The sequence below is a fragment of the Corvus cornix genome, chromosome 1A, assembly GCF_000738735.6.
Source record: "Corvus cornix cornix isolate S_Up_H32 chromosome 1A, ASM73873v5, whole genome shotgun sequence".
Taxonomy (NCBI): domain Eukaryota; kingdom Metazoa; phylum Chordata; class Aves; order Passeriformes; family Corvidae; genus Corvus; species Corvus cornix.
The window spans coordinates 31158905-31185263 of NC_047057.1; the positions used below are offsets into that span (position 1 = coordinate 31158905).

Consider the following 26359-nt stretch of genomic DNA (forward strand, 5'->3'; position numbering starts at 1 on the left):
AGTTTTGACAAATTACATTAGTCATCTCACTACTGACTCAGCAATGCTGCAGATCTGATTTCAGTGATGTAACAATTCCAATATATTTAGAATATAATTTTCTCAGATGGAGGTTCCAGTACTGTAAAAAACTCACTTTAGTTACTGACTTAGTAATAGCTTTGGCCTTAGTGCAAATGGAATTTTAATTACACTAACAGCATAATTTATATGTTTTTGCTTTTTATAGGGCTGTATCTTATAAGACTCACTTCTGTGTTAGTAACTGTATTTTGAGTCCTCTAAGAGGAAGAAAGAAATTAGATTATGTGCCTTTATTTCAGTCTTCTTTGTAAAAGTGAACTAGACCTCTACATACACTCTGCACTGGTATGGCCTCAGCTGGAATATTGTGTGAAGTTTTGATCACCACAATATAAAAAAGACATTAAACTATTAGAGAGCCAAAGGAGGGTAACAAAGATGGTGAAGGGCCTTGAGGGCAAGCTGTGTGAGGAGTGGCCGAGGTCACTTGGTCTGTTCAGCCTGGAGAAGAGGAGACTGAGGAGTGACCTCATTGCAGTTACAACTTCCTTGTGAGGAAGAGGAGGGGCAGGCACTGATCTCTTCTCTGTGGTGCTCAGTGACAGACAGAGGGAAGGGCCTGAAGTTGTTTCAGGGGATGTTTTGGTTGGATATTAGAAAAAACATTCTTCACCCTCATGGTGGTTGGGCACTGGAACAGACTCCCCAGGGAAGTGGTTGCAGCACCAGCCTGACAGAGTTCAAGAAACGTTTGCACAATTCTCTAAGGTGCATGGTGTGACTCTTGGAGTATCCCGTGCAGGGGTAAGAGTTGGACTCAGTGATCCTTGTGGGTCCCTTCCAACTCAGCATATTCTGTGATTCTGTGAATATTCCCACAGCCATCAGGAACTCACATCTGTAATCATCCTTGTATAGCTCAGCAAACAGTTTTTGATTTAACATCCAATTATCTGCCCAGTTGATGCTGTCCCTAAGAATCAGTCCATTAAAATGCTAGACCCTAAGAAAAAAGAGTTATGGGGATTGTTCATTTAATTTTATCTTACATCATGAGCCTCTCACTCTTCTCTGCTTCCCTCCATGAAGCCTGCCTCTGCCAACCTCCTAGACAATTGGAACAGTGATATGAATATGTCTGCCCTGGATGTGTGAGGGGCTCTTACTTTCCCACACTGCTTCAAACACTTGTTTTGTTACTGCTGCAGTGGGATGACAGGTACACTGCACTGCACTGATTCTTAACAGTAAATAACTCCATATTTGTTTCATAAATATGAATATTTAGAACTAGTTCCTTCATCTTTTCTTCAAGAAAAAAAAAAAGGTTTTTTTCTCAATAAGCTGGAGCTTTAGACTTAAAATACCTGTAGATATATTTTTTATAATGTTGGATATTGTGCTGTTAAAGAATGAAGTGAAATAGGCTTTAAGTAAGAATGGTGATTTTTGGGATTATTTTTGTTTAGACTTTTAGCAAGAGTAGCAAATCCTAATATAAGCCCCGTAAATGCAATTTAATATATTATATGTAAGTTATTGTCATACAGTGGTCTGGAAAGCATTTACAACATGACCCTTAGATCCAAGCCTGTTGAAGATACTTTACAAAACCCAGCATCATTTCTAAAATGCTAACTAGCCTGGGCATTTTTAGTTGTTTTTGTCTCACACAGGGTGTATTTGTCCTGAAGATTAGACCCTAGTGGAAAAAAGGAAGTGAAATCAGACTGTGAGTGCATCTTTCATCTACCTGGGTTTTATTTATCACACAACCCTTAGTCTCTGAATATAGACAAAAAGGAAACTATTTTCCCCTTTCAGAACAATTAGCCTGTTCTTTAAGGCTAGGTACCAGACCTCTTTAGGATCTACACTGCCTCCAGATTTGAGTAGTTAGAGCTAAAAGCAGAGAACAGACTCTCTTGTTACCTTACAATCAAGAGTCTTTACGCATCCTCCCTTTCTCCAAAAGAAAAAAAGTCACAAGTAGGAGCAAAGCCTTCTCACAAAACTAACAAGATACGTTTTTCTTCAAAGTCTGAAAGTTGTTCCCAGAATCATGACAATAGCTTATAAAATGTTGGTGAGGCCATGCCATTTGATGAGATGGTACCTGCTGTTCTGCCATCCTGCTTAGAACTCATTAAAATAGCGGTTCATGAAAATTGAAAAACTTGCAGCATTTAAGCAAGGACCTTTTATAAGACTATAATTCTTATTTAACTCATTATTTTCTAATGCATTTATTTCAAATACAGCAGTGTAATTAACATGTGTTAAGGCTAAGTTGGAGCAGCAGACTATTCAAACCTATAAAGCAAACATTGTACCCCACCTGAGCTCCTAGTTGTAGTATTAAGAGGTACAAATAATCTGCATTTGCTACTTAATGAGATTCTAAAAAACACAGTTAAAAATCTCAGTCATAACTCACATCTTATTTGGACATTAGTCCATATGCCAGCTCTGATCTGGGACAAGACTTAGGGTTACTCAGTCTGTTACCACATTTGTTTCTCATGTCTAAAAGTCATTTCTCAGTCACCTCACAGGGGTGTTATAACTGTGCTCAAGTTTGCACAGCTTTTTGCAGTTCCTGGCTTACTGAGTGGAACGGGAGGGCAGTACACAAATGCCAACTATTCCTACTATCCTACAGCAACTGGGGACAGATTTTTCACATGCCAGTTCTGTTACTCTGGGACAAGTGGCTGCTGAATCAAGTGATGATGGGGCACATTGAGGACAAGGCAGGCAAAATGCAAGCAGAAAAACAAAGTTACTCTAATGTTGCAGAAAAACAAAACTAAAACTCACAGTAAAATGAGAGTCTCAGTAAAAAAGAGAACAATATAAACCCTTCTCAGAAGGGTCTTTGACAAGCTGTTGTGCTGATAGCTGATTCAGGCAGCTGGCAATGGCAGAATATTAATGAGGTATTGGTAGGTGCATGAGCAGTTTGAACAGGTTGATTATACCTGACTGAAGTCTGCAATGCATAATATCAAGATACATTATTTGTTTGTAGCATTTGCTCTTAGTTTAACCTTATTGCTTGCTTGCTGCTTTTTTCCTTTTTTCTTTCTCCTTTTTTTCCTTCCTTTCACTCCTTTCCTTTCTCCCTTCCTTCCTCCTTCCTTCCTTCCTTTTTTCTCTTTCTTTCTTTTGTTCACTAGTTCTCATATGCCTAATTAAGTTCAAATGTGCTGAAAACTGCAATAAAAATGTTGTGTATCAGATGTTATAAAAGTGCCCCTGTCTTGTTTCTCCCCTATTTGTTAGCAGACACATGCAGCTCTTATTACAGTAAGCTGCGTTCTTGTTCACTGCTTACATAAATGGGATTTATACATGGGAACTAGAGGGAGCTTAGAAAATCCTTGTGCACATCTGACTCAGGGTATGTAAGGGCTGAGCAATCTCTGTATATTTGACAGCAAGAGGTGAGATTGATGGCTTCACTCAGGACCCACTCTAGTCACTATTCCCCTGCTGGTTCCCTGGGAGAGGGAAGGCCGCTGCTTGCCTTGAAAGGCATAGGTACAAGCAATGCTGCCTTGCTAGTTTTAGGCACATGATGGAATTCATGTGACTGACTAAAAACACTGGTGGTGACCTTTATTTACTCAAGTGCTGTTTCTTTTTTTCTTATCTTGGTCTGGTACTGTGTCCTTCACGTGAACATCATCACACATATTTATTTTTATGATTTCTACCATATTTTTTTTTATTCTTCACAGCCCATAATAACCTCTAAAAGTTCTGAAAAGGCATTTTGCTTGTCATTGCTTCATTCCTTCATCTTTTGCTTCTTTCTTTATCAACATTTGTATCTACTCATGTAAAATCCTGGGGTGTTTTTGGTTGCTAGTGGATTTTACACTTGTCTTAATACTACCTATACTACCCAAATCTTACTAGTTAGGCTTAGGTTAGAGCTGGGTTTATTAATGGGTTAGACTTCTTTAGGGGATTCAGTTTCAAGGATATTAAGTGCAGATTTTACAGGAGAATACTGCTTTAGCTCCATAGCATATATGGAATGTTTGAGATGTTGGATTTAATGTTTGTGAGAAAATTAATACTTATTTTCATCTTGGTACAAACATATATTTATCATTTTTTCCTCTTCACCTTTTATTAACTGAAGCTAATATTTGCCATGATGATCATAAAGGAATATCAGGGAAACTATTCTTAGCTCTACTTCATGGGATAAACAGGAGGTGTGAGATACAATGATCCAGTCCCTTTGTGACAGCGTAATGCCCAGTGTAGGTTGGCAGACAGGACCATGCAGTGGCCTTTGCACCAGTCTGCCTCTAGGCTAAGGCACAGGAGCAGCCTATGTCCCTTTGCTTCTCTCCTTAATGCTCCTATAATTTACTGTGAAGCTTTTGAAGGGAGGAAAGCACTGAACTGTCAGAGCCTGTTCTTCTACCCTAAAGGGATGGATATAGCGGGATCTCTCCAAACCATTCATTAGTGACATTCAGGAACCTTCAACATTCTTTTGACTAATGTGGTGGCTGTGATTTTTCAAAGTGCTTTTGTATTATTTTTAGGAAAAGGAGTGCTTCCTCAGTAAATTGATAAACCCCTTCCATTTTTATGAAGAGCAATATGTTGATGTTGTTTGCCATTACGAAAATTTGTAATAGCGATAGAAGTGTTGTCATGTGAATATTAAGTATGAAAACAAATATGCTCAAGCCCTTGAAGTGTAAGAAAACAATAGTTAACCTTTTGTTCATGAAACAACCAAAAGTATTCTCAGATGAGCAGAAAAACAGCTTTTCTGGGATAGATAGCAAACTTTGTTGTTTACTTCCACTTAACTCACAGAAACAGAATTTTGCTTTTTATGGCAAATTTGAGGGTTTGTGCTCTTGAACATGCAATTGATCATTTTTATTTGTGCTCCGTGTGATCGTGGGCTTTCTGAGATACTCTTTTCTTCTAATGGATCCTGATTATCAAAAACAAAGTAGCATTTAACACTTTTGACAAAGTTAAGTCTCAGCGACCAGAATTGTTTCTGTTTGTCCAACTTGTTCTAGTGGCAGGCCCAGGTTTTCCTCTCTGTTTTCTCTGTGAACTAATATTAAACTGAGACTAGAATAAGCAGAAACAAAGTACATAACAGAAGTTCTTTCTGGACATGCATGTAAAAAGATTTATATGCTCTGTGTACAGAGCAATAGATGCCTAATTCTGCCTGCAGGAAATCTCTGTTATATGTGCAGAAGCCAAACTACCTGGGTTTTTAAAATTTTGCCTAAAAGCCAGATGTTTTAGTCATTGATTTAGCTTTCCCTAGAGGTGTGGCAGCTACATGAGATTGTAGCTGATGTCTACAGTCAGCTTCAGTGAAGTGGAGAATCATAAGTACACTGGGTTTCTATTACAGGGCTAACCTAGTGATAGGTTATGTTAAAAACAACATTTTGCTTGTTTTGTGGAATATATTGCATGCAGTGATACACGGCATTTACCCTGAAAGTACTCCAGGCAGTATCCCAAGAGATAAGTATAAGCTGACACAGTTGGTTTTTTTGGTTTTTTTAAGGTAATCATCTCACTCCCACTGCTAATGCAGTTTACTGTGAGAAATTGGAATATGCTGTAAGTGGCACAGAAGAAATCATGTAGAGACTTGCTGGTAATCATAAGCATAACAGTAACCTACTCACTGTTGTCATCCACAGTTTTCAATACTAGTATGGCAGGAGACCAATAGAGTAATAAGTTGCCTAAATGCCCAAGAAAGAAACAGGGAGGAAAGGAGAATTTGCAGTTCATACTGTCTGTGTAGGCTGGATTACACAGAAAAAACCACAGCAGACTCCAGTTCAGCATTTAATAATAAAGGGATTTGATAGTGGAAAAAAATCTCAGAAATAAAATAATGCGTTTTCACGTCTACATATTTTCTAAAAAGGCAATGCAGAATGTAAAAAACTTAGAGTTTTAGATATGAGGATGATATTAGCAATACAAAATTTATTTCAGGCCTTTTATGTGAATTTCCTATGATTTCTTGAGCTGCCTGAATGTGTTGGCTATACCTCTCAGAACCTCTGTAAGGTATCATTCTGGTGGCAGCTCTTATGGCCAGTTCTAAATTAGAGAAGAGCTGTGGAAAGCTTGTGAGGTTTATTACTGAAAGGCTTCCTGATGTCTTCTGCCGTGGAAAGAGCAAAATTAGTACCATCAAGCTCCACCTTGTTCCTGCAAGTACTATCATCATTAAAATACCAAAATCTTAAGAGTACAACATGGAATTTTAATATTGTGTATTTATTTTATGGGTACACAGGGAATTTTAGCTTAGAAATCTCTCCTTAGAACATGCTTTTCAGATATTTGCAATTTGTTCCTTTCTGTTGTTGCTGATGATTTTGCTGTGGTACCAATAAATCTCACTAACACTTATTTATAGCATTTAGTTATAATTTAGGTGTAACTTTTTTCTATTGTTTTTTCTCCACACTGTAGATGGTAGAGCTACGTAAATCAACCCACACAAACTAGTCACTTTGCAATAAGTGACTAATTGCAAATACAGCTTCAGTGACTGAGATCAGTGATTTGTAACAGTTGCCACATATTGACTAGGCTCTTGGAAATATTCTTGCCACAAGTTTTTTTGCAGAACAGCTTTTGCTTCTAGAAGCAGCTACTCTCATTCTGTGGTCCCATGAAAGCTGGAAATTGGTCTTTGCTCTGGGGATTCTTTATGATCCCTGCAGATGACTTTTGAATACTGTAGTTTGATATGGAGAAAAAGGGGAAAAAAATTAACATCCTTTTTCTTTCCTTGTTTTTCAGTCTAGTTGGAGAAGAGACAGAGACCAAAAAATGCCACCTGCAGCAGGAGCGCCAGATTACCCACCTCCTGATGGAGGCTGGGGATGGGTTGTGGTCTTTGGGGCTTTTATCTCCATTGGATTTTCCTATGCCTTCCCCAAAGCCATCACAGTATTCTTCAAAGAAATACAAGAGATCTTCCACACATCATATAGTGAGATAGCTTGGATATCATCGATAATGTTGGCTGTCATGTATGCAGGAGGTAAGACATTTGTGAAATTAGCAAATAACATTGGTTGGTTGGTTTTTTTCATATGATCCTAAAGCAATTTTCCCCTTATGGCCTTTTCTTTGTTCCTCTACCTAAGATTTAGGTAATTTAGGTAAAAAAAGATTTTGCAATCTTTCCCTAAAGTCACAATTTTTGAGAGTACAATTTTCCAACAAATCAGTGCCCAAATAATTTCTTCTGGGTCTAGGGGTAAATTTAGTCAGTTTCCACTGCCTTGGTGAGATCTCTCAGCAAATCCAATGATGAAGCTTAATCACAGAAAATTTTTATGGCAATGAGAGTTCATTAGCGAGACACAGGTATTCCTCTGTAGACGGGGGGTTTATATCCTGTCCTTATTTGTCCTAAATTCATATTTTCCATTTAGGTCAAGAGTGATGTTTCAAACATGCCATCTGTATGACAGCTAAGATGCAGACAATCTTATTCTTGGGACTGAACAGTGAACATATATTCTCTGATACCTTTTCTCTTGTAAGCAAGCAAGTAAAGAACAAGACAGATGAAAAAGGATTTTAAAGTATAAAACTGTGTTTAAGAACTAAGTGTCAAATCTGCTTTGACAGGCTTTTTGTCTATCAACCCCAAAGGACTAACTTGTTAAATTCTGCATGGTTTCTTCTTTTTTCAGAATTTTTTTCTTTTTTAACTATTGGTGAGAGCTAGATGCTGCTTAGGCAAAACACTTAGACAGTTCAGAGGTGTGAATTACATTAATTCAGGCAACACATCTGGTATTTCCCTTTCTTTTAGTATTAAGAGGTGACCACCTGGAACATCTGACTATTTGCACTGATGGAGCAATTAAATGCATAGATTTATAAACATGTGTGTGTTTATGAATATGTACATGTGTGTGAGTGTATATATATAGAGACTGAAAACATTGTGCCGATAGTGTACTGATACTGAAACTCTTTAGTCACTGAAGAGTATCACTCCAGAATTTTTCAGAAGTGGCATCTGTGCAATAGTAAAGTACAGTGTTATCAGGTCCAACAAATGATCTATTGAAGGATGCATGAAGTCTCATTTTTAGCATGGTAGTTTTTTTATCTCTTATTTCAGTCTCCGTAAATTTTGACACATGAATGGCCATAGCTTATTTAGCAGTCAGGGAAGTGAGGAGCTTGCCTACAAAGAAAATCAGGCTACCTGGATTGCTCTCTCCAACTACCTCTTTTTCCCCTCTGAGTATAATAAGGAAGCTGGAGCCATCATAGCATTAGCTTTAGCACCTCAGGTAAATATTTTTCAGCTGATGGGAGGGAAAAATGGGGTTTTTTTCCAGTACTGGGAGTTACAGAGACCTTATGAAGACATCTTGACAAATGGTATCAATATCAACAGAAGCATACTGTTCAGACATTTTGATACTTTTTTAATCCATGTACAAATAGAAAATCATAAGTTATTCATATGTCAGTGGAGAAGTATAAAGGATTTCATAGGACCAGCGACAGTAGTCAAGTGATTCGCCAAAATTCACCAGGTGAAGAAATAACTTGATGCAATCAAGAGTGAAGTGAAAGAGGATGTGTCTCATCATGTTCAGGTCCCCTCTAAAGTAGTGCTTCCTTAAAGGTGCATCAGCACCTGCACTGTGGAGTGTACCTGAGTGGTCTCTGAACAAGTGTTGAACCCATCTGGAGCATGGGAAGAACACAGGTGCTGAAAAGCTGGATTTTTTCTGCTTTCCATATGTTGTGACTTGCTGACACTGGGCTCCTTTAACAATGTGAAGAAGGTTTGCTCTCTAGTGTGGGTGCTGTTATGTTGTATTCTCTGCACAGCATTTAATTTATGCCATTTCTATCAGGTCAAAGTTCCCCCAGGTTTTATTAATGGTACACATGAAAATCTCAGGACATTTAGCTGTGGTCATTTTTATCTGCAAGGTTCAACATGCACAACTTTTCATGTTAAATACAAAAGATTCCATATTTCTTCCCTTTCTCTAATACTTCTTTGACTGTTCTGATTACCAGATACTAAGTCCACTTGTATATTGACATTAAAAGCTACAAAATTGTTTGCAATTCATTCTGCCAACACCTACCCCATTTACTACAAAGATTATCAGCACAGGAACAGTGGCCAAAGTTGTTTGGATATCTTGTTACAGACTCGTGGTCTTAAAATGCTGAGAATGACGACCCTGCCTGATATAAACACTCTTTGAAGCCAAAGCTTCTCTAGGACCACTTCCTAAAAAATAGGCCATTTAGACAATCACTGGCAGAATATGAAATAGCAATCTGGAAAAACATTTCTGAAGGAAATCGCTTCGTTGTTTTTACTGTCTGACGGTGGTTTGATTCTTCCTTCATATTTGATGTACTGTCATGTGAAATACACGTTCAGCCTGCAAGTACAAGGTGTATTGTTTACTATGAAGTGTGATACATATATCTGCAATAAATGATGTTCATCATACTACTAATCACGGTAACCTGAAAACATCTAAGATCTGTCATCCTCATTACAGCTTAGCATTCGACCTATTAATCATCACAGTGGGGTCAGTGAATAAGTTAGAATCTGTCCAGACACTTTTTGCTTTGGAGGCTGCAGCCTCTTGCAGTAATTAGCTGGCATCTGTGTTTCTGCAACAAGGTATTAACTTACCTTTCAATGCCTGAGAAAAAAGCTCCAGTAAGGAGCTAAAAGAATGTTAATTATATTTATCACTTACTTCATACTTAGAATAAATGGCATTAAATTATAGCAGACCATCTGGCAATCCATATGGTCTCCTGCAGTCCTGGTTAATTCCAGCAAATAGGTCAAGCACAGCATTCACCACGTTAAGAAACACCAGGCAGAGGTGACAAATCTGATAAATCAAATCAATATGAAACTCCTTTCTCTCTCAATCTGGCACAACGTGCAGTTTCATACTGGTTTTTGTTGTGTTTTAGGGGGTTAGTTTGTTTGTTTTGTTAAGCTCTCTCTTCCTTCTTCCCCTACCCCCCAACCTTTTGATGTTTGTTAGAGTTTACTAAGAAGACATCCCAAAAAGCAAGATCCAGTGATGTGATTAAGGCTATAAGTATTGCACAGTCTCTACTGTTCAGGCCATGCTTGATAAAAGCATCCTCTGGAGAAGGGCAGTAGTTCAGTCTCCATGGTAACTCATTCTTCTGCCTCTCTTGAGCAGAGACTGTCAATTGCATTAAATTAAGGGTGATGGTTTTGTGATAGATTCCTACACCCAAGGGGCTGAGATTGGGACCATCAGACTTTTGTTACTGGAGGACAGAATCTGGGATAAAATTGAATTAGTTGAGTTATCCTGACAGCGCAATCTGTGTTCCTGTACATGTGTGAACAGATATGTATATAAAGTGCATATGCATGTATGTATTCTTATGTATACAAACTATATATGTATCCATACACCTGCAGAGTCATATTTCTGCTCCAACACACAGAGACATTAAGGAATTAAAGAAAAAGATCAAATACATTTGACCTCAAGTTCTCTTAGTTCATTCTTCACTTTTTCCAAACTTCACCTCTTGCTTTGTGCAACATTATCAGCCAAAGGTGATTAGGGAACTTCTTATCAGACCTCGATCTGTTTCCAGTAAAAATGTTTTCATTGCTTTCAGTGTGGGTTTGATAGGAGCCATAGTGGCAGCTATGGAAGCCATGTGACAGGTCCAGTGATTTCAGACAGAGCTGACCTTGAGTATTAGATTTCCTCAGGGAAAAAGTAGATTGTTTACTCACTGGTCCTTAACTCATTTTCTGTCATTTTTCCAAGGACAGTTTCAGTTCGGGGTTTTTGTTTCTTTTGTTTGTCTGTTTTTTCTCAAAAAGAACTTTTTGGGTATAACATTGGGTTATAAAGATTACCTTCAGAGCTGATAAATCCTTCAAGCCATACCCAGGATTGAAATGTGGGACAGTCTTGCTGGTCTGGAGTTCAGAAAACATAAATTTAAATTCTGGATATTTCTAAGTAAATAATTTAAAAGTCATCTTTAGACTGCTTTTGAAGAAAAATGCTATATAAATGCATGGAGTGGCCAATATAATTTTTCAAAACACGCTTATACTTTAAAAATGCAGCATTTAATATCTTCCTTTCTCTTCTGTACTGGTTAAGTTAGTCAAGGTTGAAGTTAAGTATTTCCAAACAGTAGCAAACCCTTAAAGGATTTTTCATGCGACAGCACAAAAGTAATCTATAGACAAGTCCTCATTTTGACTTTGTCTAATATTAATTTGGAAAATAATGTGTCATATGGTATGTTCAAAATATTTGTGATTTTATCTCAGTGGGTGTTTTGGTGATATTGCTGTGAAGATGAAATGGCGTGCACAGTGGAGATGACAGTTGTGAAATCCATGTAACACAAACAACAGATGGTTATGGATTTTTACTTTTGGGCAGGACCTGGTTTCCTACACTTTTCTTCCTCCCTGAAAACATTTTCTAATTTTGGTTTTCCACATACTGGCACAAGGAATTCAGTGGCTATCCATATGGAGATTGAGAAGCTTTCTTGAATTGACCTATCTCCTTTGTTGTCAGGGGCAAGTGTTTTTCTCCATCAAAATATGCAAGTGTTGAATTTTAATAACCTCATTTAGAGTGTCCTTGAAAACAGAACTTACCAACTTTCTGAGTACCTCATGGGCATAAGGGAATACTTCACTTTTAGCCTAAGATACATGTAAAACATCTATGTCAAGTTAATTTGAGACTCATAGAGAAAGAAAAAGGATTCATAATGAGGTTTCACAAGAACAGAGCATTTTGAATCTTACTAGCAAATGGAGGTAAGAGTAACTAGTAAACTAGTTCAGTTCTTAAAAAACAAGACCGGAATGCTAAAGCCTGTGAAAGGTAATAGAGCCAGGTCTTACATTTCTTGGAAGGCTTTGAGTTTTAGTAAAACTGGACTTTGTGGAGTAGTCTTCTGCAGTAGCAATGAATGTTTTAAACAGAGACCATCCTAGATATTTAGAAAACACTCTTTAAAATGGTCATGGGAAGAAAGGTGGGGAAAAAAAAGCATATCTGTTGTAGATGGTATTATACATTTTCTTTTCAAACAGGTTTGTCATCCTAGTACAGGAACAAGCTGGTTTTTCACTCTGCAATTTGTTACATTTGGCTGAACAGAAAAGATCTAATTGCTAAATATTCAGTGCCTTTTGGGGATCTGATTTTGTCAAGTTTTTATGAAACAAAAGTTTCGCTGGGATCTACTGAGATATACTCAGGAAGCCAGTCTCAAAATTAAGGACATGCTTCCACTGAGAGAAATAAGGAGTTTTTTGTCTTTTATTGTATGCTTGTGTTAATTTTGAGTAATTGTCAGAAAGACATTACATGATACAGAGTTCCCACTGTGCTTCTACGAACCTCTTTTAGTGTTCCAGCCATAAGGTTTTAGTAATGATTTGATACATATGATCCCCTGGGGACATGGTTTAGTGGTGAACATGGCAGTGCTGGGTTAATGGTTGTACTTGATGATATTAAAGGTCTTTTCCAAACTTAAAAATTCCATGATTCTGTAGAAATATTTGTGGTAACTTAAGTTTAATTAACTTGAGCCTTTTTCTGAAACAGGTCTCATTTACATACAAGTAGGAAATGTGGATTACATGATGAACATTTATTAATTCCTCCTTCCCTTTGTAAGACTTTATATTTGTCTTGATCTTAATTTGGTTTTATAGACAGGGATTTCGATAACTAAATCAATATTGACAGATTTTTTTATCTGCAAAGATGATTCTTTTTTTGATTCCCACTTAGTTTCAAGTAATAGGTCAAAGTCTAACAACAATAAATAACATGCATCACTTTCTAAGGGGCTAAAACTTCGGGTTTGTTTAAAAAAGGTATCAAGGGACAAACTGAGGCCTTTGATATGTTCATTGAGCTTGTAAAACTTTGACGAAAGAATGCTTATTTTGTGTGTACTGCAAATGTTGGATTAGTTCCCATATAGTTTTTCACTGGGTCATACAATGGTTGTGTTCCTGATGTGTGTTGGGTAATTCAAAGGTAATGAAACAATGGTCTAGCGCAACTGGGAATCATGAGATATTTAAGCAGATACCAGAGAACTTTGGGGAAGGAAAAGTCTGTGTATACCATTGTAGTCACTCAGCACTTCAAATGAAATAATAAACCCAACATTTTACAAAGAACTTATTATAGAATTTTGCTGGTCCATTGTTTTGGAATGTCTAAGAACTATTCCCTTGTTTATTTTGGAGAGTATATTCAAGGAAAACAGAGTTGTACTGATATGTTTAGAAGATATTCTAAGCCAGTATCAAATGGCAACAGCTGAGACGTACAATGATTCATAAAGATATGTAGTTCTGTAGTCATTAAAAGAGGTAAGTGGGCCAGGGACTTAGTGACAGGTTTATGGTGATGCCAGAGGAACGACAGAAATCAAAAAATTAGGTGGTTTAGAATGTATTCTATGATTGTATTAAGCAATCTTTTAATTGATTTACTGGTTCTGAAGATTTTTGCAAAGACCATGTATTTAAATGTATAAACAATATGAAGAGTTTTTGAGGAGTCAGAAGCTTTTAATCTAATAGTGATATTCTATTAAGATTCTGTATGTCAAAGAATACAAACAAATGCAGCTTTAGTAGGTTATACATGTTTTATTGGTGTATACAAGCCAAAGAAAAGCCTAGCTTTCTTTTCCACAAATTTTGGCAGGCGTTTTTTCATTGTCAAGAAACAGTTAAGTATTTGCATTGCAGTTCTGCCTGATTATATTTGGGGAAATATCTACTATGACTAGACATCCAAATGAAAGAATGTGATTAAAATACAGGAACTGTATTACAATAATACAATTAAATACAGGAACTGTGTTATGAACTAAGATGTTGATTTCCTCATATCATTCAAACACTTCCTGCAACATTCTCACTGATGATGGGAACGTGTGCCCTGTTTAGTTTTCTATGTGTAATGCTTTGAAATACCATTAAGAGCTTTAGCTTTTAGAAAACTTGGAAGAAAGCAGTGGTATCCTTACAGGCTTTTATCAATAGTAGCTGCAGATAAGATGAACAGGATTCGTGTGTTTAGTCTTCCTCAGCATAGGCACCTACGTCTGATCCAGTTGTCTAGACAACTTCTGTTGTCAGTCAATAAAGATGGGAATTTCTAATTCATTCCTTCCTAAGTTAAATGTCCAAAACACATCAAATAAACTGTATTTTAAAGACGTCTTTGTATTTGAGAGCTAAAAGAATCTAGAGGTCAAGTTCAGATGTCCATGTTGCACAAATCTGAGCTGATGCCATCCTACATGGTTGTTGCCCTATACTAATGCATTATATTTTGCTACCTCGAGACCTTGAAATATAAGAACATTCTTATTAGAGATAAACACCCATGGTTAGTGATTTTGAGCTTGTTGTATTTAAGGTTTGATTTTCTTCTTTTATCTTCTTCTTGTGTGTTGCTTAGGTTGTTGCAATTCTCCCAAGTTCCAGTGACACCGACTCAGTTGCATTAGTTTTGATGCGCTTAAAAATACCTGGTAATTTTAAGACCACCTTTTTAGCTTGTAAATCTTCTCTTATCTTGCAATGACTTTCCTCATACCTGTAATTCACTTTCTTCCATAACCAGCTAAGAAAAAACACTACTAGGAGAGTAACTGGCTTGTCTAATAATTGGCCAGGTTTGCATTCTTCTGTAGCTGATTATAAGCTGATAGAAATCTATGGATCTGTTATATTTTCTTATGTTCTGTGAATGATTTAAAAGTTAAATACAGTTCAATCTCTTTGTAACAAGATCCCCAAACACTTACCAGTATCAGCTGGCAGCACCAATTTTGTCATTATACAAACCTTGCTTATACTGCTCTCCTATGGAGGAATCCTTTGCTCTTCCTGGAACAGAACTTACTTGACTGAAATTTTTAGTTCTTTTACAAGGATAAGATTCTCTGTCCCACACATATTTCTTCCAGATTTGCAGGATTTCCTAAGAACTCTGCACCAGCTTTCAAGATAGGACTGGCACAAGAGAAGGCAGCAGATGTCCTATTTGGCCTTCCCTAGAAGGTGGAGTTATCTTATGTTCTTGGAAGTAAAATTTCACTCAGAAAAGCTTCTAGAGCAGTTCTGGTCTAAATTGTTTGAATTATTGGCATATAACCAACTGGCAGAATTAATCTCTCCATATTGTGGCATTGCTAACTGTATGTAATAGAGTGTATGAATCTGCTATTACTTGCCTCATCAGAATAGTTGTAATTTTCAGAGCAGCAAGTAAATGAACAAAGTGCAGGAGGTTTTCCTTCTGGATATTTAACTTAAAGACTGTCTTTAGAGGAACTATAAAATCCATAAGAAGCCAAGAATCCATAACTGTTACCATGAAACATTTAATTAAGGAACATAAAGGTTTAAAGATGGTGAGAAGGAACATTTTCACTGATGATGTTACACTCTTATCAGGGACATCTAAAACAACTGACTGGAACTCCATTCCAAGTATGGGCATTGGTGCTTATCCTGCAAGAAATACTTCATTTTAAATACCTTAGCTATTTCATAAAATTCAATTTTTTTTTTACCTACCTAAGTCAACATATAAGTATGTTAATATATTTATGCAAATATGTTCATCCTTAGGTGTTTGCACCATCAAGATTTCTTGACAGTGTACCTTCAATTACTTAAGTGATCACAGAGGCATTCATTAAAATGTCATTTTTCTTTATATTCACCTTAAAAAGACATGATCCATAAATGATTCATATCTTTTTCCCCAAGTAAAATATAAATAAAATATAGAATACTAGCTTTGAAAACTTACAGCATTTAAGCAAAGCTGGTGGTATTCGCTTTATTGAAGTAATTGATAAAACTTTTGACTTATTTGTTAGTAAGCTTATCTCTGCTTTGTAAATGGAAAACAAAAATCTAAGGACACAGTACAATTTGACCTTAAGTATGAGTCTCCTAAATTCAGTTTTATTTTATTGGATTCCATAGAGTTCTGGTGCTGCAAAGTGCACTGTGGAGTCAAGAATCAGACACTTGTGACTATGAGGATTATTCTGATTATTCATTGAAGCAACAGATTCTGTAACAAAACACTTCCAGATAGTGATCTTAAATTGTATGACTCTAACATGGGAGATGATTCTAAGGAGCTCATGTCCCCTTGCATGAACAATCACTTTGGCTTAACATGTTTCTGTTGGAATAGAAAGGTACAGAAAAGCAAAAAAAAAAAAAAAATTGTTTGACAAAACAATAGACAAACAAAAACCCAACAAAAAATGCCCACAAGCCACTGTGTCCTATGGGCTAGACTTGGAGGACTGCACCTCACAGAATGAGATGTTGGAGTTCATCTCAGAGAAAGGTTCAGTGTGTATTAGGTGACTGCATATACAGTAATGAAAAGCACAGTCCAGAAATTGGGCTTATACTAAAATAAGAAAGTGTAGAGTTGCAAGTTTTCTAAGACTGTTTGGTAATGAAATGCAATATGATACCTAATAACCTTGAACAAAATGTTTGTCATTATTTTGAGCTAAGAGGGAGAATTAGTTCATGGTAATGCCCCACGGTTATATTTTTAATTTGTTTATTTATATGGCAGAAGACATTTGAGATATTTCAGAGTGACTTTTTTGAAGAGTTTTAATTTAACTGGAAATTTTGAGGCTTGAAATTTTTATTTCAGCTTGGGAATAAAATGGATGTTAAAGCATAAAGTTGGTTCATGCAATGATTGTTTTAATTTTCTGTATTATTCCTTAAAAATCAGCTAACATGCCACATACTATATGTGGGAGTGCTTCTCTTGTCTTTCACACAGCATCAGAGTTTATACCTGTGCAAAGAGTGTGCAAGGCTACATTTGCCATTCTGATTTAGAAGCTCTTCATATTTACTTACTCAAATGTAAACAGTAACTTGAGTGCAAAGCACTTGACCCTGCGCTCAGAGAAACAGAGCTGAAGTGGCAAATGGGATTAAGACAAGAACAAATTTGTATCATGGAATTTCTTCCAGATTATTTCACCTGATGTCATAAAAAAATTACCTGACAAGGTGTTCAGATATACACATTGCCTAGATCAAAGTTCTGGCTAATTGCTTTCCAGTAAGATGTATTAAAAATTACTAAAGAAACATAGTTCCTCCTGTAGGAAGAAAGTATTACTTTCCTCAGTAAACCTAAGTAATATTCTCCTTACAGGCACACAAGGTAAATCTTTGCAGAAGTAGGTATATTTCACTGGATTATTTTAATGTGTTCTTGCTGAAGAATGTCAAGATATTTCTTTAGTTGAAAGGTGGCTCCAGAAATGCACGATGCTTAGGCAGTATCTGTAATACAAATCATGAGAAGCCTGTATTTTAATGGGCACTAATTTATTCTGAATTTATGATGTATCACAATCATTAGAAGGAAGATGCTTCACATTACTAGGTGGAGAATGAAGTTTCTGCCAGTGGCAGGTTGTTTTATTTCTTCACAGCAGGTAAAAAACCCCTCCCTTGTTCGAAAGCCATGCAAATACTATCTTCAAGTGCAACAGGGTGGGACTAGGTCACCAAGCCACTTCATATTGCTTTTTGAAGCAGAGCTAAAATACTCCTTGTTCATGTAAGCAGACCCAACCTAGACTTGCCCACCCACACATTTTCAGAAAACCTTGTCTATGGAGGTGTATCCTCTGCTGCTACAAGGGAAAGGACCATGTAGAGAATGTTATAAACATTGTTTCCTCTCTAGTCCAGCCAAAATGCAAATGCCATAAAGGCCTTTGTTCAAGTCCCTCATAATATATTTCTTTTCCATTGTCCAAGCCCCAGGCTTCTTCTACTAGTTTTTCATGACTCTTTGACTCCTAACTTGGTCATAATTTATGATAATTTTGGTTGAGTCTACAAAGTAAATGACAAGTGACAATACACGGAGAACACTAAAAATTTGAAAGATCATCAAGTAAAGCTCTTTCTAATGTAGATTCTAATGTAGGAAATCTAGAAGTGACAGCTCAATGGCAAATTCAACTCTGATGAGAAAAAAATATATGAGGTGGATATGGGAATACGCAGAGATAAACTGAACTACTCAGATGTAAAGATCTTAAAAATGTATCTGATTTCTCCTTCAGTATTACTGGATAGAGTTATTCTGAGTCATGTATTTGGCTGTAGAAGGCTAGAGAGATGCAAGGAAAATAGAATGAGGAGAGAAGAAATTAGAAGCCACTCTTAAATTATTGATTAATCAGTAAATATTTTCCTGAATATTATTTTTAGAAAGCAGTTAAATTTGGGTTGTCTTAAATTTAAGCAAATTGGAAATAGCAGGCTCATAAAATGGTTGGGCTGGAAGTCTTTGAGAATTTTGTATGTGTTGACTGAGTTGTCCTCAAAGTTTCCACTTCTTTTAGCATGTAATAAAGGCTACTAATTTGAGCACATTTGCAATGAAAATGCATTGAAAAATGAAAAACATCACATAAATCTTGTTACTGTTTTGGATCAAGAGTTATTTTGACAACTTTTGGCTGTTCATTATTCTAATTTTGATTTTTTTTTTTTATCATGTTTCTAGGCATTTAAAAGTTTATATTGCTTTTAGTCTTTTTGACCAGGAAGACAATTATTCAGCGTTAGTGTACATATTATTCTATAGTTTAACAGATTTTTCTCAATATGAACACATTATTTTTTCACTTGTTTGAAAACAGGGGAAAAAACAAAGTAAATGAAGCTTCACAAAGATTCTCAGTTTTAATTGGCAACTGAATGTATTTTGAAAAATAGTGGGAAAAATGTAATTTCTGTGTCTATTATGATCCCATTAATACACTACTACTGTCTACACTTACACTCTAAATAGGTGCCAAAAACACAAATAAATTCCCTTCTCCCTTCTGGTTTTTTTTGTCATTTCTCTTCCCCTCACTCTTGCCTTTTCCCCTTTCCCTCCCTGTTCCCATTCCCTCAGCACATAGGGAAATACATATTATTAAATATTTATTATATTACTAAATATAATATTTTATTATCAAAATATTTAGAAATGTTCTAATTTATGGTTTGTAAAGGAATTTGGGAAATTGTCTCACTTAGGCTTCTAAATGTTAGCACTGAAAGCCACCAAATTTCATTGGATATTATTAAAAGAATGTAATTAAAAGATTAAATAATGATTTACCTTTTTTTTCTAAAAAATAGTGTTTAAGCCTGATGATACTAATGTGTTAAATGCATCTGGAAATAATCTTACAATGTTATTGACAATGGCCTAAATTTGATTACTTCTCTGGACACTTCCAAGTTATGAATACATCCAGATTTATACTTCTCATCACATTTATTCTAAGTATGTAGATGAGATTTAATGATCCACTCATGATCCATAAGTCACAGTAAGTGGTCCACAGAAACATCATAGGTAGTAGATTCAGTATTTTCAACTTGAAGTTTAATTATACAGGGCAAAATTGGGACCAGAAAGGAATATGATAGAAGAACAACTGAAAAAAAACAAGTGTTTTATGCTTTCTCTGAAATTACATATTATTGTCTGTAACAGTATATAAGGAATCATTTCCAAGTTGAGTTAGTTATAATATTATTCTAGAAGAAAACAAATAAACTGTAGGATGAGGTGCAGGATGAAAATGAGATATTGTATGAACTTTATTATGATGAGCAACTTGTAGAAGACAGAGAAATCCAAATGACAATATTAATCTTAACTGAAGTTGGCTGAACTTTTCAGTTCAGATAATGAATGCATTATCTGAAAAATGTACTGATTTGAGTTGGAGACAATATACCCTATATTCCAAAGAACTATTCAATAGCCTGGGCTATTGTATTTGTTACGACTTTTTCTCTCTAAAATTCTGCTAGGCAGAATTGACAAAGTTAATTGTTCTGCTTCCAGGAAAAGTAGCCAGGGATTTTTAAGTAGGGGTATAAAAATAATGACTGATAATAGGGAATACTAAATAGGAAGTGGCAATTAATGAACATTTACAAATATTGTGTTCACATGTGCATACATGGATTTTTAGAAGACAGTCATTCCTCAAAGAGGAAGGAAGTAAGAAGAAAATGAAAACCTTTGTAACTATGCAATAACATGGTTTACGAAAAGTGTCTATGAGGAATTAAAATAAATATTTGCATGAACTCTTCAGTTTGGTTATTCTGTGGTTTTTTTATTTTGATTCTTTGATTCAGACAACTGATTCCCAACAGTTGTCTCTTAGATTAACTACATATCTCTTATTTTCAAGTTGCTATATTTATAATTGTTACAGTGGTAGAGTGTAACCTCTGCCTTTTTTTTTCAGTTTCATAATCTTCAGAAAATCACCCCGCCTTTGTAACAGCAGAATATACAGAACTTGTTTGGCAATCTGGTTCACAGTTAGCAAGCTGTAAAGACAAGTTTGATAGCTAAAAATTGTAACCTGCTTTGGAAAGGCACAAAGTACTGAATACTAAGTCTTCAATGAGAAATTTCCAAGTTCTTTTAAAGTGAAAGAATGAGTTCAGAAGGTTTCAGGTGAAAAATACTTATATATGGGCTAAGTGCCTTCTATTATCCCTGGAAAAAAACAACCCATTTTTATCATTGAGTCCATCAATCAGATGAGGGAAAGCATTGGGTATTTTTGGTTTTATGAGTGTCTCTGTGTGAGCATGTAGTCTCCATGTCTGACCATAACAGCTCTTTAACAGAGACAGAAAAACTATTAGATAGAAATACTGGTTAGCTATAAGTAAACCTCTAATTTCTGATTAGTGCTAATTTCCCTTTGTTCCCTGAAAGTAGACCTAGTAGGGTTTTTTTTAAATATTCAGAAATGGGATGCTTTCTGTTCATGTGCTCAAACACAGAATTGAACTTAGGCTTTCATATCAGCCATCCATAGAGAAAGAATGATAACACTCCAAAGATGATATCTCTAAAAAGACCCGACTACACATTTGCATGAGAACATTTGCGTTATGACTCATGAAATACCTTAGAGTTATGCCTCATGACATTCCTAATGAATCCCTGAAAGAAAGGGAAATTTAATTTATTATTACCTTCTATAGTGTATACTGCTGTAGATAATTACATTTACTAATATTTATATATTAGTATTATTATCTTTTCTGTATTTCCAGGAGGGAATAGTGAATAAGTCCTTGTTTGGTTTTTCATTTGAAGGAGAAGTTGCTTTTAATGGCACGGGTTCATTGTGCATTTAACAGTAATATTATTTAAGTGAAATGCCCACACATTTTTTGAGTCAGAAAAGCTATTTTAAATTTAGAATCATGCAAGCCTATGACATCCTGAGGACTTAATTGCTGTTAAATACTAAGCTTTAAAATTCATTGTCTTTTCTTCTGCAGAAAACTTTCATTAATTTTTCCCAGTACCTCATTACTTGCCACTTGCCAGTTTTCTAATGTTCTTGTTGATACATTACATGCTCAAGTTACAAGCTGGTTGCTTTGGTTTTCTGTGGAGAAATTAACATTTTTCTGAGAAGATTATTTGCAATGCACATATCATGCACTGATGCTATTTCCAGCTATCCCCTTTACAGAGGCATGCAGGCCATTGTTGGAATAATATGTACTTGGTGTTACAGTGTCTCTGTTTACAACTCTCTTATAGGTGCTTTTGTTCCATCTCATCATTAGCTTGTTCTCTCCTTTCTTCTTTCTTGTTTCTTACCCTTTTCTAAGTTGAAAGACTAGTTTTTGAAAATATGTATGCATGGGCTTCACTCTCTACTCAGTGATATTGAAGGTAACAGGAAACCAAATACAAGAAAAGCTTTAAAAATACTGAAAGGTCTTTCTGCATCTGATTTCTGTTAATAATAAAGATGTCAATGTGAAATTTGGGCAGTTAATTTTGTGACAGTACTTTTTTAGTCAATGACCATATATGTTTCTGAAATCTGCTGAGTGTTCAGTAGCTCATAGAATTACACTTATTTCCTACTAAATATGATGAAGTTTTATACTTCTCGTTTCAAAAAAAGTCATAATTTATCTTAAAGTCTTCTGCATTTTGATCAAGTGTTTTAGTCTTTCATGAAAAAAATTCTGCAGCACAGCATGCAAAACATAATTAATATAAACCATTGATGCATATCCATGTAAATAATAATCAGCATGGCTACTCCTTGATTAAAAAGTGGGCATTTTTCCAACTTTTAAAAATTCACAGTTATAGAGCAATTTGCTAACTTGAAGACATTTTCTAAATTACGTGGCCCATAACTCCATACATATTTGCGCCCTAATGAACAAGAAAAAAACCTGCCAGCCAAACAAGAGCTTTAATCAAAATATGTAAAGCCCTTGATTCATGTCTCTGATGTATTGCTAGAAAAAAACAAAATACCAAAGCAGATCAAGGGTTTGTGATTCCTCCATAAAAGCAATACATGCAGGGCAAGTACCAGCACCACTGATTGCTAATTTTGTTTCTCCTGAACATTTCAGGAAAAAACCAGCTTATATTTGTAGTCAGACATATGTGTTTCTGACTTGAGCACTTCATTTCAAAACTTGGAGACATAACCGTTTTGGGAGGAGGAACCACGAGGAAGCAGCTGGAGTGCTTCGCACTCTTCCATCGGTCAAGCTCCTATGTGTAACCACACACACAATTACTGCATTTCTTATATATCTCCTAAGGAATAGATGAAGGTCAAATTAATCTTCATTAGAGATTAAAAGATAAAAACTTGATAGCATACAAGGCCTCTTCAGGACACAAGTGAGAACGTGAGCATTTAGGGTAATGACACTGAGAGCAGGGGAAGTGGAGAGCAAGGTTTGATGGATAGTTGAACGAGTGAGTGCATCGTCCCTGGCAGCTTGAGCTTTTAGCTGCTGAGCTCTCCCAACTCATAGATTAACAACCCTAACTCAGTGTTACACATTTCTGTTTGGTGGTATTTGCTGCAAGTGCATTTTTTCTCATTGTCAGTGTTACTTTGCCAGGGTTTCTGTGTTATCTAGGTTTATGGAATCGGTGCAGCCAGTTGTAAATGTTATATGAAATGGAAAAAAAAAAATACAGCCAAATGCGCAGAGGAACTACAGAGAAAACTTTCCAACAATTCTTGAACTAATTTACCTTCATTGCTGTTACACAAATACATAGGATGTGTCAGAAATGCAGGTTACCATTCCCAGAAACATGACAAATACAAATATACAAAATAATACAAAAATAGTTGAATGACATTTTAATATTTTTTTTCTGCCTAAAGCCTGTCCAAGAGTACTGAAAGAATTTAGCCAAAGGTTTTTGAATGAGAGATAGTATTGTCACAGAATGCGTAATATTTTGACTTGGTCCTCCTTGAGAAAAACAGCATATTTTGTAAGTATTTTCCAAGTTAATGAACGGGTTTTAAGCATTTTGAGTTCCTTTTCCTCTGAATACCAGAGATAGGATTCCAATAGTAGTACTAAGTACTTGCTTAAAGCCTTTGTGATTGGAGGAGTTTTTGTTAGAAGGCTTCATATTTTATTAAAAAAAAAAGGAAAGAGAAAAAGAAAGTTGGGCTGATCTTAGCAAATAGTTTATACTAATATTAATTCTTGGAGCTCCTTGGGCTTTTCTAGCCTTCTAGGAAACAGAAATAAAAGATAAACCTTGACTGGAAAGACAGCTGCATTGACTCTGCAGAGCAGATGGCTGAAAATGTGTTTAAACCACTTGACTTGACAGGATGCAATCTACAATGTAACATTAGTGCAATTTGAGGTATTATTACATTTATTTGCAACTTCTTTCAGCAATTCACTTCATTTAAATAAATGTCATAGTGTTCAGACTGAGTCATCCCATGTTGCTTTGGGTTGATGACACTATGAACACTGTAATGACATTGTCAATATATGTTAAAAAAAATTACCTTTTTATCAGGAAAGTTTATCTCTAGTTCCATACTAAAATTCATGGAGGTAGCAAAATAAAAAGCATAAATGCTCTGGCAATATGCAAAACGAGCAACAGAATGATCTTTAATTATATCACTGTATTACAACAGTGAGAAATCAAGCTAGGACAAATGGAGCAGCTCCTCCTAGAAGCTAAGGCACATGGAGAACAGGGAGGTGATTCAGGACAGCCAGCATGGCTGCACAAAGGCAAGTCCTGCCTGACCAACCTATTGGCCTTCTATGAAGGAGTGACTTTATCTGTGGACAAGGGAAGGTTTACAGAAGTCATCTCCCTGGATTTCTGTAAATTCTTTGACCCGATCCCCCACAACATCCCTGTCTCTAAACTGGAGAGAGATGGACTTGATGAGTGGACTCTTAGATAGATAAGGAATTGGTTGGACAGCCACATCCAGAGGGCTCAGGGTCAATGGCTCAGAGTCCTGATGGACAACTGTGACACATGCTGTCCCTCAGGTGTCTGCACTGGGGCCTTATTTAATATTATAGTAAATTATAATATTTAATATCTTCATTAATGACAGGGATGAAGGGATCAAGTGCACCCTCAGCAAGTTTGCAGATGACACTGAGCTGAGTGGTGCAGTTGACACACCTGAAGCACAGGATGTCATCCAGAGGGACCTGGACAAGCTGGAGCAGTGGGCCCAAGGGAATCTCATGTGGTTTGACAAGGCCAAGTGCAAGGTGCTGCACCTGGGTCAGGGCAACCCCTGGTATCAACACAGGCTGGGGATGAACAGATCAGAGCAGCCCTGCTGAGAAGGACTCGGGGGTGCTGGTGGAGGAGAGGCTGGACACAAGCCAGCCCTGTGTGCTTGCAGCACAGAAAGTCACTTGTGTCCTGGGCTGCATCAGAAGAAGTGCGGCCAGCATGGCGAGGAAGGGGATTCTGCCCTTCTGCCCCTCTGCTCTGCTCCGTTCTGCCCCTATACTCTGCAACCTGCAGTGCTGCATCCAGCTCTGGGGCCCCCAGCACAGGAAGGACATCGACCTGTTGGATCAAGTCCAGAGGAGGCCACCAAGATGATTAGATGGTTGGAGGATCTCTCCTGTGAGGAAAGACTGAGAGAATAGGGAAAAGAGGGCTGTGGGGTGGCCTAATTGTGGCCTTCCAGTGCCTGAAGGGAACCTACAAGAAAGATTGGGAGATACCTTTTGCAAATGACCTTAAAGGGTCAGAAACAAGATGACTTTTAAAGTCCCTTCCAACCCAGGCCATTCTATGACTGTGATGGTATGATTTAGTTCCAGCCCCCCTGCCACGGGCAGGACACCTGCCAGTAGACCAGATTGTTCAGAGCCGCATCCAACCTGGCCTAGAATACTCATGGGGAGGGGGCATCCACAGCTTCTCTGGGCAACTCCTTCCAGTGCCTCACCAGCCTCACAGGGAAGATTTTCTTCCCTACATCTAATCTAAATGTACTCTCTGCATCCACAATTTCTCTGTGCACAAGTGCAAGTAAATGCTCTCTTGAGCCATTGAGATAGAACTTAGGTGTCACACTATTATAGATTTTGTATGAAACATCATAAACAGCTCCAAAATGCATGTTCCCATCTCTGCTTACACAGCTGAAATGACTTTTGCCATCTTTCCCTTGGCATAATGACAAACAATGTGAAAAGTGGCTATTTTTTCTTTTCTTCTGAAGCTCAGCCCTTCCTGAGACTGTTTTTCAGTGGCACTGGTCACAGTTGCTGTCTTATACCTTCTCACAGCCTGGTCATTTGCCTGAAACAAAAAGATAGAAAACAAAAATACAGCTGTGAGAGTGTTAGCATATTATGATAATGGTCTTAAATTTGGTTTAGGGAGTATATAATCTTTTGTGGCTGATGGTTTGTAGGTGTTAAGGGAGAGATCAGAATAAATATTCTTGTGGGTCTCCTGACTTAACATCTGTTATGCAGTTACTTCAGGCTTCAGGAAAGCAGATACAGAGATCCTTTAGTGCATTAACATACATTAATGTATAGCAAGATTTTGGCAGTTTAATAGTATTTAAACAGTTTAATCTTCCTTCGTCTAAAAAGAAAAAATACACAAGGAATATAGACCCATGCTGGCACTTGAGCATTGCTTAAATAATAGTACAAGATGTTAAATGTGACTGAAATTTGTATAAGGCTATAAAACATATGATGGCAGGCAAACAGCTGGAATTTATGTAGATTCTATGTTAAGGTATGAATATGCATTATTTTATGAGACTTCATAAC

At 36.6% G+C, this 26359-nt stretch overlaps 1 protein-coding gene across 2 annotated transcripts in view; it reads left to right on the plus strand.

The window, feature by feature from the left end:
* The window catches only part of SLC16A7 (solute carrier family 16 member 7), an 86300-nt gene that overhangs the window by 41961 nt on the left and 17980 nt on the right, over positions 1-26359 (plus strand). For both annotated transcript variants that reach the window (XM_039570862.1, XM_010413626.3), the window contains exon 2: positions 6859-7102. In XM_039570862.1, the coding sequence (XP_039426796.1) occupies positions 6889-7102 (214 nt within the window). In that variant the 5' untranslated portion in view covers positions 6859-6888. The remainder of the gene's footprint in view (positions 1-6858; positions 7103-26359) is intronic.